The sequence below is a fragment of the Cibotium barometz genome, chromosome 16 (assembly GCF_041138505.1).
Source record: "Cibotium barometz isolate CiBa-2024 chromosome 16, ASM4113850v1, whole genome shotgun sequence".
In the NCBI taxonomy this organism is placed as follows: domain Eukaryota; kingdom Viridiplantae; phylum Streptophyta; class Polypodiopsida; order Cyatheales; family Cibotiaceae; genus Cibotium; species Cibotium barometz.
The window spans coordinates 35,274,797-35,289,463 of NC_141061.1; the positions used below are offsets into that span (position 1 = coordinate 35,274,797).

The following is a 14,667-nucleotide window of genomic DNA, read 5'->3' on the forward strand; positions in this document are numbered from 1 at the left end:
ATATACACCAAAGAAAATCCCAGAAATATACAATGTGGAGCGTGGGGGCAAGGGGCCATTTTATATGGCCCCAAGCTCCTGGTCAGCCAGCCCATAAACAGCCGACAACAGCCTTGACTACTCATGACCAGCAAAAAAGTCAGTCAGCCAGCACTGAAAACAGCTCAAGTAACACCAGAGCAGTCGGGCAGCACCTGAAGGCAACCGACAGCCAAAACACACCTCCAGAAAATAGGGAAAAATACACGTAGAGTGAGGAAAAATGGGAAGACACTAAAACGGGCGAACACACCCACACAGAGGACCTGACATAGTGTACAGATAGGAGATGACTGCTAACAGGTTGTACCTTTGGTCTTGCAAATCCTTGGCCAAATGAACCTTACTTGCTCTTGAGAAACAAGGATAGATGCCTCCTCCAAGAACAGCTCTGCAAGTAAGCCTTTGTGCCATCGATGATCTGAACAGTCCACAACCAATCTCCAACACTTCTCCAACGAAACGAGGTACAAGGAACAAGCCGCCTCCTCTCAAAACTGATAGAGAAAGGGGCTGGACAGTACCAAACAGTCCACCAAAACTTGCCGGAAAACACACACAAAGGAGGTAGATTCATCGAAGAAGAGGCAAGCTGAAGATGCCACATGTATGTGGCGCTCCACATGCGAAGAAGAGGACCACCAACTGCTGTCTAGATGTGTGAAAATGGTATTTTTCCCTGCCCTAAAAAGAGGATTTTATCTGGTTTTGTTTGGATTTTGGGTCTTGTGCTGCTGGCTAACAGCCCCTGCACTGAGCCGACCAGCAGTCCACCCCATATATATAGCATTTACATCAGATTATCATAAGCCCCAGCGTTTTCTCCTGCAGCAGATCACATCTTGGGACAGCAGCCCTCTCTGCATCCATCACATCAGGGTTTTTTCTTGTAGTTCACCTCGGGACAGCAGCCCACTCTCTGCTCTTGATCCTCCATCGACTTGGGACAGCAGCCCCCTCTGCTCATCTTCATTCGACATCGTTGGGACAGCAGCCCTCTCTGCTTCATCATCATCACATCGTTGGGACAGCAGCCTCCCTGCTCACCATCACATTGTTGGGACAGCAGGCCTCTCTACTTATCTTCATTCGACATCGGGATGGCAGCCCTCTTTGCTCATTCCACATCAACTCGGGACGGCAGCCCTCTCTACTCTTCACCACCCCTCAAGTATTGAGGCATGTTAGAATTAGTGCATCTGAGTGTATTGTGTATTTATGGGCTCTACCCATTTTTGGGTATTTTATTCATTTTCTCCTATTTTAGGAGTCGTGGAGCTATCAGCCAGCTCCCACACTGCACTATAAAAGGATGCCTCCCACTGTGCACTTCATCATCCAATCCCTTGCACATTGTTCAACATCTCTTGCTGGCTATTGCCATTGTAAAGCCTATTGCTATTATAAAAGGTGATCTTGTCCACAAGCTCTCTCTACTCTCTCTCTCTAACATGCGGAAGCTTCGGAAAAGAATCGGTAACTTCAATACTCAGAATTCAGCACTCTTTTCGCGACGGAAATTAACGCACAAACTGAAAGGAGATGTGCAGAAAATAGAGAGAGAGAGAGAGAGAGAGAGAGAGAGAGGACACAGTATTGGGTCCCAATTACCCTCTGTAGGGCCCCCACCACGGATGGTGTATTTGCTTAATTAGAATGATGTGAATCTGAAAAGAAAATACAGAATTCTTGACCTTTCTTGGCTGGGAAATCCTTGCCCTTGACCTTCAATACTCCACCCCTTTGCTTAGCAACTCCCTTGGCTTGTCTAGCCCTTGATTTGCTTGAGCTCTTGGTGAATAATGAGATGATTGAATGGGATTGTGGGCTAGGCTATTTATACTACTCCTCATGAGCAGTCGGCCAGCATAAACCCAGGCGGCCAGCCTTAAATGTCCCACGACTACTGAAAATACAGCAATAAATGCTGAATTAAATCTATAAAATGCTGCGCATTATTCCTGACTGGCTAGGAGGTGAAGCGCCTGCTTCCAGAGTGCTGGGCACAGCCTTTGCCCACATTCCAAGGGCTGGGCTGCCCCATACTTGCCCTACAGCCATGTAAAGGCTGTAAACTCCTGGAATCTGCCTTATTCTTGCCCTAGGGCTGTCCTACAGCCCCTCCATGGCTGGTGGGTTCAGCCTGGGCCTTCCTGGCCCTCATGGGGGTGGTTCCACACCATTCCCATGCCCACACTAAGATCCGGGGTAGCCCTATGGGCTGGCCCCTTGTTCTAAACACTAACTACTCAGTGATCTGGCATCCGGTACCATACCAGATACACAGAATCACTGACATCATTCTAGAGGGAGACTCACAACGCGGACTTGCACTGTTTCATGTGCAGGATAGTGCACACCTGACCTTGGACTCATGTGCAGGACAATGCACACCTGACCTCGGACGACTGAGATGGATCCCTGGCTGACTCCTCTCGGACTGCTGATTTCATCGTTGTTGAGGTTCCACGGCCGGAAGTAGAGAAAGGGGAGTTACTGTCAACCCGAAAGGACCAGGAGGCACAGGCACAGTTCCAAATTGTCATGCGTCCTTGTTAATTGCTCTGATTCTAGAGTGTCCTTAGCTAACAGACAGCGGAATGCACAACCAGGGTTGTTTCCATACGGCGTACGACGGCTTATCGTACGGAATACCGTAAGGTACGATGATTTTTTTCTTTTCCCGAATTTTTTTTCTCAAAAATAATTTTTTTCCCCAAAAAAAATTATTTTTTTTGGGACGTAATGGTCTTTTTTTTGCTTATCTCTGGCTATTTAAGCTTCCTCTGTACTATGATGCTTCCCTCCTTTCTAAAATACTCCATATCTGGACTTGGAAATACCTAAGTTTATAAGTATTTTTTTAAACACCGTATTTTATCGTACGATAAGAAAGAAAAATTATATCGTACCGTATTTTCCCGTATGGTATCGTATCATACAAACCGTACGGTATCATACCTGACAACTATGTGCACAACATGTGGAAGAAAAAATAATCTAGCCTTCAATTTCAATCAAAAGTGTAGAATGATCTGTAGTGCAGACCGCATTCATTTGAAGAAAGAATGATAATGGTACCAGATGCAAGAACACGAGTCCAAACTTCAAGTGAAAGAAAGATATAATTGAATTAATCATGTAAGGCCAAGGCATCCAGATTCGTACTTTGTTGTTAAGAAATGATTTGAACTAGATTTATTGCGTAAGATTAAAAGCACCTGTTGTTGCTTCAGTCTTGCATTCTCCTCCTTCAACTGAGTTACCTCAGCTTCCAACTCAACAGTGTAAGCCTGCAAAAGTCCAAGGTGTACCATATATTAGCCATAAATGTCATGCATGGTGCTGATAATAATACTTGATTTGGCTTCCAGGAGTCTGCACCTGTTTCCTGGCTCTAGATCTGGCAGCAGACTCTCTGTTTTTTATCATCCGCTTCTGTCTTCTCTCCACGGTCTTCTCAACGACAGCTTCAGACGAGAATCTCTTCCTACCATGCATAGAATAATCTGAGACAGCTGGTGATAGAGCTAAACTGCTTGCAAGACTATCTGGGCCCAATACTACACCATCTGCAAGCCCATCATACATCGAATTGCCTGCCGGTAGCATCACAGATGGCGGCCGGAGCCCCCTTTTCGCAGCAGCTGCAGCCTCGGCTTGTTGCATCATTTGCTGATGTTGTTGATGGGAGGCATAGTTCATCCAGTCTGGTTGGAGGGTTGGGGATGCCATAGCATCAATGGCAGAATGAAGGCTGCTAGAAACACTTCCTGATGGGACAGGAGGATAGAGAGCAATGGCATTGTTGCCATCGGTTATGTGCAGGCCTGCATCAGGGTCCTCTCTGACAACACCGGCCCTAACCAGGAAATCTTCGAGGGTCATTTCGCCAAGTGTTGCTTGTCTTTGCTGATGCTGTTGTTGTTGCTGTTGATGATGTTGATGTTGATGATGATGATGATGATGTGGTTGATGTTGTTTTTCTACTAAATCTGCCACAGGCTGTCTTTGTATGTCTCGCCAGACATCTTCTACTGTTTTCCTGCTTAGAGCAGGAGGCAGAGAGAGGCTGTTTTGCCGTTGCAAGCTAGGCTGCCTGGCAAGGGTATTATTCTCTGCAGCAGCAGCAGAGGAAGTCATAGCTGCAGCCATAGCCTGGCTCTCTTCTGCAGTCCAGATATTCTTCAAAAACTCCTCCATGTTCATGCTCCCGAAGCTTTTCCCAGGCTCATTGATGGCATTCTGAATCTCTTCAAGCGTGAGAGAGTATATGGAAGACTCCCGGGCAAGGGCAGGGCCTGAGTTTCCATTGGCCGCTGAAGAAAGCATCGTTTGGCAAACGATGGGGCCTGGCTAAAGCTTTCAGCTAGATTTAGAAGAAACCCTAGCTCTGCGTAGAGCTTCAGCGGAATCAGTGAAACGCCATGGAACCTCTGCGAGGCTCAGGGGGGAGGAAGGCAGCCTTTTGCTGTGTGGGCATTTTCGAGAAGATTGCCGAGATTTGTGAAGAAGGGAGGGCGGGATGGTGCGTGGGAGGGAAAGGCGGAGGGAAAGATGGAAGAAACCCTAAAAATGAGCGGCGAAATCATCACACAGAAAGGGAGAGAGAAGAAAAACACACTACCGAGGGGTAAAACGCCATGCTGACGATGGTGATGATGATGATGATGCTGCTGCTTCTTCTAATGCGGAGAAAGGAAGGCTTGTAGTTGCACCGAGCTCTCATCACGCCATCGCCGTGAGCGCATCGAAGTAAACGACCAGTAAACACGCTGTAAACCTTCTATTGTTGCATGCCAAACGCACAAAATGATCCAGGTGAATTTCATGGAGTGGTTGCAAAGCAGATTTCTTTTTTTCTTTTTGTGTGGGGAGGGGGTATTTTTTAAAATTAATAAATAATTTGAGAGAGAGAAGAAATATATTAACGTCTTGCAAAAAAACCCAACGAATCTCATCATGGGAAAACAAAAATGACAACATAACAAAAAAAGCAACACTAATCCCTAGGTAAATGTAGAAATCATCATCCTCATCATGGAGGATCACCATCCTCATCATCATGGATACAAAGTGGTATAGAGGGTACACAAGTGGGCTTGGAAGAAGCCATCCCTCAAAGAAAGCCTAATAGCTCACTGGTCTAGCTTCATGACACTGAAATGTCTCGGGGCTCAAGTGACTCACCGAAAGCGATGAGACCTTGAAAGAAGCTTTTTCAAGTGTCAGTAGGCCGAACATTCTATCAATCGAGGGTGGAGAGGGAGATATACATCGATGTGTGGTAGGGGTCCATAAAGGATGTCTAGCATTGACGAGGGGGTGAGGAGGGCCGCTAGATCTACAAGGCCAAGGAGAAGTAGTAGCTATAGATACCCAATGGGCGAGGCGAGGATCTCATCAATCTTGGGCTGATGAGCTTGGAATGCTCGAGGTCCAGGAGGGTGAGGTCGCATGTGCGATGGCGCGAGGCAGCATAAATCCAACCAAGGGACGAGATGGTGGGCCCCTCATCGTGGGTCATACTGAAATGGGGGTAGTCAACTCATCTATAGCATATGTGTTGTAGGATAGAAGCATACCAGGGATGGATGCTGTAAGATTCCTCCCTCCAGCTTTTGAGGTGTAAAGGTGTAAGAACCTCCCCTTCTGTTCTTGTAATTATTCCCCTCTCTGAAATAAAAGAAAGATCTTGTTTTACCTTGTTTTGGCGTAGAGAGAGAAAATATCTAGAGAGAGATAATCCAAAATTGAGATATCTTTGGATATAAAAATCCTCCTAGTGTCTGAAATGGTTTCCCCTGAAACAGAAGTTCAAAATAAATTCTCCAAAGTGCATTAGGAATCAATTAAAAATGATTTAAAAGACCTTAGCCTAAGGGTCTAGATTTTCTAAAAAAATTGGATTATGGTCCAATTTAGGTTCCTATGGGCCAATAGGATTAATCCAAGTGTGGAGATGAGATAAATCCAAAGAATAAAAGAAAATACCCAAAAATGAGTAAATGCTCACATAAAATGAAGAGTTGACTGAGTACAATGTTTATTAGTTAAAAACTATGAGATATTACTTAAAAAAATGAGATATTTTAGAATAATGATACATTTTTGACACCTTGGTAAGGAGGGGGGAGACTTTACGGTAGGCGCCTATTTCACACATGTGGAGAGTTTTCAAATCAAAAAAATTGTGATATTTTTATCTCTCCTCTCTCCTGGATCAAACTGGATCAAATGGGAGCTAAACTGGTCCAAATCTTGTCCAAATTCAGCCAAACTGAAGCTGAAAAATTCTAGAACTTAGTTGGACAGTTAGTGGCCTCCCTCACTTATAAATAGACCATCGTTCTTTTGTATTCTCATCTGTGAACTAGACCATGCCAGTATTATATTAAAATAAGCATATTTTCTATTATCCCTTAAAAATCCTCTACTTTTGGAGAGAGTGAAGCTTCTCTCTCTCTTCAACAATCCTTGGGGCTTTCTTCTCAACATACTAAACCAATTGATTGGTTGGGGGCTTCCTTCTATGATAATGAAGCAATCAAAATCAAGAGGTAAGATGTAATTGCATGGTTTTTCTCTACTATTCTCAATGTTTTCACTTCTCAACCCCTCTCAAGCTTGAGAAGTTTCTATTTACGTGTTTATAATGCAAATCAAGCTTTTCTTAAGAGTTTTAATGAATAATTAAGAAAAGTTTACATTTATGCTTAATTAGGATGCTTTTTATGTATATCTCTCTCTCCCCAAAAGAATGGTTATTCCTATGACCAATTCTCTATTCAAATGATGCTTCTCATTGATAAATTCTTAATTCACAAATCAAACTCTAGGCTTGTGAAGCTAGAGGTTAAGAAAATGGCTTTTTATACTTTTGTGCTAAAAAAATTTATGGTAATCTTATGATTTAAATCCATAAATTGGATTTAAGTCTAAAAGATAGTTATACTATCATAATTGTATTACTAAGTCTTATTCTTTTAGAAAATATTAAAAATTATCAGTAATAGTAGCGAAGCCATGGCAAAAATTTTAAGAAATCAATACATAACTCATTCTTATGCATAATGTGAAAAGAGAACTTCCTACCATATTCTAGGATTGAATATCGTAGGCTAAAAGAATGATTTTCATCAAATTCATGGTAAAGTAATTTTTAAGGTTTATGCATAATTAAATAATTAAGTAAAGAGAAAATTTTGGTAATTTTATTTAAATGATAAAAGAGGAATTTCCATGACATTTAGAATTCAATCATTTAAATAGTAAGAGTGGAATTCTTGGCATATTTGAATTAATGGATATTTTTATTTAAATTTCAAGATGAATTTTATATAAATTTAATTTATGCATGAGAAAATTTCAAATGATAAAAGAGGAATTCCCATGACATTTGGAATTCAATCATTTAAATGGTAAAAGTGGAATTCTTGGTAAAATTGAAATAATGGATATCTTATTAAAGAAAAGAGGAATTTTAGATAAATTTATTTTAGGACAAAAGAGGAATTCCCATGACATTTGGAATTCAATCATTTAAATGTAAAAAGAGGAATTCCCATGATAATTGAGATCCAAGAAATTAAATGGGAAAAAGATGAATTTTTAGCATAATTCAAATTATGAGTAGTTATTAAAAGTGGAATTTTGAGCATTATTGGGAAATATGGGTGGAATTAATTTTTGTAAATCCCATGAATCTTTTACTCAAAAAGAAGAATATTGAATATATTTCACTTGAGAAAATTGAGAAAGAATATGAAAAATATCTGCTGAGAAAAAGAACCTTTACCTAGGCCAAGCAATTGGCATAAATTTAGAAAAGTCCCATCGATATCAAAAATAAAAAATGTTACTAAATGTAAAAAGATGTGAATAAGATGTGAGCGGATGTGATAAAGATGTGTAATGTGAATGGATGTGATGTGATGTGAATGGATGTGATGTGATGTGAGATGGATGTGATGTGGTGTGATGTGAATCGGGACAGATGTGAATGAATGAGATGTGAATCGGGATAGATGTGAATGGATGAGATGTGATGTGAATGGATGTGATGTAATGTGATGTGGATATGGGTAGATGAGAATGGATGAGATGTGATAGGATAGATGTGGATAGATGTGGATAGATGTGATGGGATGTAATATAATGTGATTGGATGAGATGTAATATAGATGTGATGGGATGTAATATAATGTGATTGGATGAGAATGGGATGTAATATAATGTGATTGGATGAGAATGGGATGGGATGTAATATAGATGTGATGGGATGTAATATAATGTGATTGGATGAGAATGGGATGTAATATAATGTGATTGGATGAGAATGGATGAAGGATGATGGGAATACATATGATTGAATGTGGATTAAGAAATGTGAATTGATGTAGAAGAATGTGGAATAACGAGAAATGATGTGGAACAATGTGGAAAGATGAGAGTTCATTAGAAACTGTATTATGACCTGTTTTTAAAGGATTGTTTTATGTCAAGAATGCTGGGGAAGCATTTTGACCATCTTGTGAACGAGGTCATGGAGACCTAAGTGATAAAGTTGCAACAGCTGACGGGAGTCGATGGAGGACGTCTCCCGTAGCAAGGTCGCCCGAGGTCTTGACCAGCCTCAGTTCGATTTAAATGGTGAGCTTCCGGTACGGTGGATGAGGGACCAAGGAAGCGGCCTATGAATGAAGCGCTAGGTGACCTGCGAAGGATCCTAAAGGGTGCTGACCATACGGTGCTCGGGCTCTGGGTCGCCGAAGATACTCGCGTGTGCGTCGAGGAAGAAAATGGAACAAGGTGTTACAGTTGTTTTCTGAACTCGGGCCTGGATCTGGTTGATTGACCTTGCTGGTTCTCAACACGGATGAGTCCATGGCTCTTTTATATGGATCCGTTGGTTGATCTTGCTGATCTTCAAGGGAGAGTCCATCTGGATTTTTATAAGTGAATATATTTCCGGGTAGTATGAGCTAGGAACTATTGAAAAGGCCCTTGAGTGGACAGGTGGTGAGCGTTCTGGTTGCCAACAATGATGCCATAGGTACACTGATGAAGGAATGATTGGAGATTAGAATTCAACCAGATATTTTGGAGGATTATGATCAGTGATACTATGGTTTCATTAAAAGATTGTTTTAAAGACAGTTGAATCTGTGAAACAAACAATTTCATATTGGGTGTGTAAGTGGTGTGACTATCTTGAAATTTGCATGAAGCGCCGACTAGGGGACCTGGGAACTCTTTGCCCTAGTACCCGGGAGAAAACATAACCAAATTCCTAAATGGATCCTATCACTACAGTGGTTGGGGGCAGTTGGCTAACCCATGGGACTATGGATCCCTAAAATGAGACTCAATTCTGTTATGGTACGATAGATGAAGTAAATCTCGGATAGTCTTATTCTATGGAAAAGAATCAACGGCTGTGCCTCTCGATGAGGAAAAAAGCGTTGTTCTCTATGATCCAGGTGCAAGTTTCTTCCTTGATCTGACCATGTGACTTACGAGTTTGGTCGGATCAGCTTGGTCAATTAAGGCTCTTGACTACGTTAGAATAAAAATATCCTAGAGGAATCGCCCGTGCTTTCTGGGCAAGGGAAGTTTTTTCGGGATTCGGTTTTGGATGAATCGAGGGATTAGTCTCTTGTTTGAATATCCGTGGGCAAGGCCCCGAGTGAGAGGCTCTGCCCTGCACAAGAAGTGCTACTTCCACTGCTAGCACCCCCGAATTCGTTACGCGGAGGGGGTAGGGATCTTTCAGATGCACCCTATCTCTGGTATCGCATGTGAAGACTGTAACCCCCCAGGTATGGTAACTGTGATGAATCCATCGCTTATATCCTTTGTATGTACATGATGATAGTCTGGAATAAGGCCTCACCATAGGTGTTGTAGCAAACTCTGTTCGAATGATACGGTGACAGAGAGAAATCAATCTGGATAGCATCAAAACATGTGGATGCTTTATGCACTGCCGATACGCCGCTTTTAAACATGGTGCCCATAATGGGGATGCATACATTATCATTGGCATCACTAGTGTGTCAAAAAGCTAGCCCTTCATCCTAGGCTCCTGGAAGTGTGCATGGTCGCACTGTCTCTCTAGGAGGAGAGCAAGTGTGGTGTATCCCCTAGTCAATCTATCATGTGATGCTTGTCTCATGGAGAAGCAGGATCCTCACACTCCCTAGTCATGCTTGATTTTTGACTGACACCCTTGCCCTTCAAAATTGATGGGTTTGGTGAAATACAACAAGTTTTTTTGTATTTTAGTGTACCCACGTAGCTATACCTCTGTACTAGCCTCACCCATAATCAAATGTTGGTAGATCTTCTATCTAGAATACTATCAAGCCAATCAATATTTGTGTACCCATGTAGCTATATCTTTGTACCAACCTCGTAGAAAAGTCTCAGAAAAGTCCATAATCAATTGTGGACTTTATGAGAATCCATCTAGCCACATCCAAGTGTGGCTTCCTAGGGTCCTACATAAATTGACTCACAAGTCCAACACCATAGCTCAAGTTTAGCTTAGTAAAGGTCATGTAGATCAACCTACCCACCACTATGTGCCTGTACATTTAGGGGGGTCCTCTAAAAGCTTGCATGTATCTATGAAAAGCTTTGTGTTCTGCTCCAATGGCACTGAAATAGGCTTATGGCATGTCATACACCATAGTTGGATAATATGTCTAAGCCATACTGCCTTTGTAACAACAAAATGCCATGAGAGGATCTCACCACCTCTATACCCAATAAATATCGCAACTCACCCAAATCCTTCATCTTAAACTTTTACTTTAAAAGTATCCTGACATCAGATATGTCAGTATCACTATCACCAATGATAATAAAGTGATCCACATAAGTGACTAACAGTATGATCCCTCTATCTGTCTTTTTCACATAAAGTGAAAAATATGCATTGATACTCCTTAATCTTGTTTGACCATGCTCTAGGTGCCTGTTTCAAGCCATACAAGGCTTTATGTACCTTGTACACAAAATCTTGTACACAAAATTTGGGTGTGCATCACTCTTGTAACTTGGTGGTTGCATCATGTATACTTCTTCTTACAAATCACCATGGAATAAAGTATTCTTTACATTCATTTGATAGCTCTCATGGTTGCCATTCTGGCAACTGGGCTGAATGTTTTCTTATGGTCAATAGGATATGTCTGTATATAATCTTTAGCATAAGCAGTCTTGCCTTCTATCTACTCACACTGATCCATTTGAGTTATACTTGACCTTATACATCCACTTACATCCAATTGCGTTCTTTTTTTAAAGCAAAGGTACTAACTCCGATGTTGTGTTTCCTCTATGTGTAGATCAATCTAAACACAATGACATATATAAGATAAATTAATTTAAAGAAAATTCAAAAAATAAACATATCTAACATGAAAAATACATATAAAAATACCTACGCAATCTCTTGATTGCTATGAAATAATGTACCCTTTAGTTTGATTTAATACTCACATATCACCATCTTTGAGAGGAAAAGGAAGAGGCACTTCTACTTGACGTCTTCGATTGAAACTTCAACACATCCCAGAGGTAACACCATGTAAGATGGTGCCAATAGTTACTTTCATATTATTAGACGTACGAAAACTCGTGTCCCTCTTTCGATATGAAAAGATGCCATATGAAAAAGAAAAAAAAAAGGGACCTAAAAGAAGAAGGAGAATTGAAAGGAGAAAATAAAAGAAAACAAGGTTAAAGGAATAAGAAAAGAAAGCAAGAGAGAGAGAGGAGAAGAGAGAATGGAAAGGAGAAAAGAAAAGAAAACAAGAAAAAAGGGGGAAGACAAGGAAACAAGAGGGAGAGGAGAAGAGAAAGGAGAAAAAGCAACATGGGAAGCAAGAGGGAGAGAAAAGGAAACAAGAGGGAGACGAGAAGAGAAAGGAGAAAAAGCAAGAGGGAGAGAAGACACAGGCGGGAAGGGAGAGAAACTAAGTAACGAGAGAGGTAAAGAGGGGGAGAGAAACTAAGTAACGAGAGGGGGAGGGAGAAACTTAGTTAGGTTGACTAGGTCAGCCAAAGGAGAAAAGGCAAGAGGGAGAGAAGCCAAGGGAGCGAAGGTTGAGAGGTAAAGAGAAAGGCAAGAAGGGAGAGAAAAGGAAACAAGAGGGAGACGAGAAGAGAAAGGAGAAAAAGCAAGAGGGAGAGAAGACACGGGCGGGAAGGGAGAGAAACTAAGGTAAAGAGGGGGAGAGAAACTAAGTAACGAGAGGGGGAGGGAGAAACTTAGTTAGGTTGACTAGGTCACCCAAAGGAGAAAAGGCAAGAGGGAGAGAAGCCAAGGGAGCGAAGGTTGAGAGGTAAAGAGGGGGAGAGAACTAAGTAAAGAGAGGGGGAGAGAAACTTAGTTAGGGCGACTAGGTCGCCCTTAGTAAGGGCAACGATTATCGCCCTTACTAAGATGGCTGGTCACCCTAACTAAGGGCGATCATCATCGCCCTTAGAAAGGGTAGGGCGACCCCTTAGTAAGGGTGATGGTCGCCCTAAGTACCGTTGTGAAACTTGGCAAGAACATAAAGATGCCTCTACAGCTGACCAAGATACAGTGCTACACAACAACCATATCTCCAAAAGACCAACACCACAGCAAAAAGGGAACCATATGATCTCCTCTCTCAAATCCACTCTCAGCACACACGCAAACAATCTTGATTTGGACAAGGGAAACTTTGATTTGAATCAAGATACAACTTGGGTATATGATGAACAAAACTCATATTGATGGGGTAAAAGGCTTCTTTGAAAATACAAGGAGAGTTAACATCATCAGGTTGCTACTAATATATACAGAGTAAGAGGCATGAAGCTTTGATGGTAAATATAAAACATATCCAAATGCTAGTATCAGTTTCCACTTCATACTGGTAATATCTCGAATGTCTCTTAGCCCAACTTCCATGACACTTGACCTCCGCTCCTCGGATGCTTCAAAGGACTTTGCTCCTCACCATGCATAAGGCTTTGACTCCCCTCATCTGTGTGAACATGTTCTTCTACAACACTATTTCTCTCAATATGCTAGTACAATCAGTTCCTTGCCTGCTTGCTTCTTGGTTTACCTTGTGGCACATAAGCCACACACTTATGTGCCCTTGGTGCTCCCAGTTGACCGCTAGTAGCTGCACCCTAGTTTTCTTCTTCTTCTTCTTCTTCTTCTTCTTCTTCTTCTTCTTCTTCTTCTCTCTCTCTCTCTCTCTCTCTCTCTCTCTCTCTCTCTCTCTCTCTCTCTCTCTCTCTCTCTCAGTCGTCGTCGATAATTAATTCAACAGCATCTCCCTGTTCTTCATGTGGCCGAGCAACAACGCCTTCTCTTTTCCACTCTTCTCTCCCTCTCGGCCCTACCGGATGGCCACCATCATTATCACCACCTTCTTCTGTTCTCCATACCGTGCGCCCATATGCTTGTCCATCAGAGCCCAACCTATCCTCGTGGATCAGTCCACCTTCCCATAATGTAGTCGACAACCATGCTGTAGCGCCATCAACTTGCCGAATTGGCTGTCCAAATTCCCACGTCATTACACTATTGGTTTGCCCATTATCCTTATTCCCTAAGGATTAAACCTTTGTAGTTTGAAGCCCTTGTTCACATGCCCAAGGTTCCATCACTCAAAATGCTTCATGACACACTGCAGTAGCCACTTGTGACCACTAACCATCATGAACATCATTATCTCATGAAGTAATCCCATTCGAAGTAGCACCCCCAAAGTGTAGAGACACGATCTTAACAACAAGATTCCTCAACATCCACCATCTCTGGCAAACCCACATTGATCCTTAGGCTAGGGCAAGCTTAACATCCTCAATGCCATAGGTGTAGCTTCCTTAAAGATAAGATCCCAAAGCACCAACCACAGTTGTATCACCAAAACCTCTTGGATAATACCATTGGGTTATGACATCTTTGGCAATAACATCATGGTGCCACCATCATTGGACCAAAGCACATTACACGGAGGGTTCATTGCCAAAACTTTATCATCCTTTCTTGAGTGATAGTCACATAGAGATATGCTATATTTTATACAACAATGAGATTATACAACATTCCATCACATCATGCAAGCACACTTGTTGATTACCAAAACCAATTTGTCAACACCTGCAAGTAAGGGATCCTCTTACTACTCTAATATTCACACAAAGGAAGAACATTTGAGTGTACCAAGGCCAGACACACATAGCCTTGGCCACTCACGTACATGTTTTTTTGGTTCATAAAAAACTCCTAACACCGTCGCCCTTAGTAAGGGCAATGGATGCCCTTACTAAGGGTGGCAAGGTCACCCTTAGTAAGGTTGACTAACCGCCCATAGTATGTTATGGATTATGGGTAACCTAACCACCCTTAGTATGTTATGGATTATGGATATTATTAAAATATTTTTGTGGTATATTTTTCATGGATATTTATTTTTGATTATTTGTCACATGGTCAATGACTTACCGCCAGGTACTAGTTGCACCATGTTAGGTACATAGTCACTGGATATAATTTTGTGCATGTGTTTTTGATAACAAATCAGGTCTAGTGTGGGCCACATGATGATGGTTACACATTTTTGGTGTGCA

General features: G+C 41.8%; 1 protein-coding gene across 3 annotated transcripts in view; it reads right to left on the reverse strand.

Annotated features, from left to right (window-relative positions):
- Positions 1–4,847, reverse strand: part of LOC147630583 (ABSCISIC ACID-INSENSITIVE 5-like protein 2) — a 29,818-nt gene extending 24,971 nt beyond the window's left edge. The window contains exons 1-2 of one of the 3 annotated variants that reach the window (XM_086810508.1): positions 3,424–4,847; positions 3,261–3,332 (exon numbers count right to left, since the gene is read on the reverse strand). In XM_086810508.1, the coding sequence (XP_086666634.1) occupies positions 3,261–3,332; positions 3,424–4,371 (1,020 nt within the window). In that variant the 5' untranslated portion in view covers positions 4,372–4,847. The remainder of the gene's footprint in view (positions 1–3,260; positions 3,333–3,423) is intronic. The other 2 variants (XM_086810507.1, XM_086810506.1) reach the window with 2 other exon arrangements.
- Between the last annotated feature and the right edge of the window lie 9,820 nt (positions 4,848–14,667).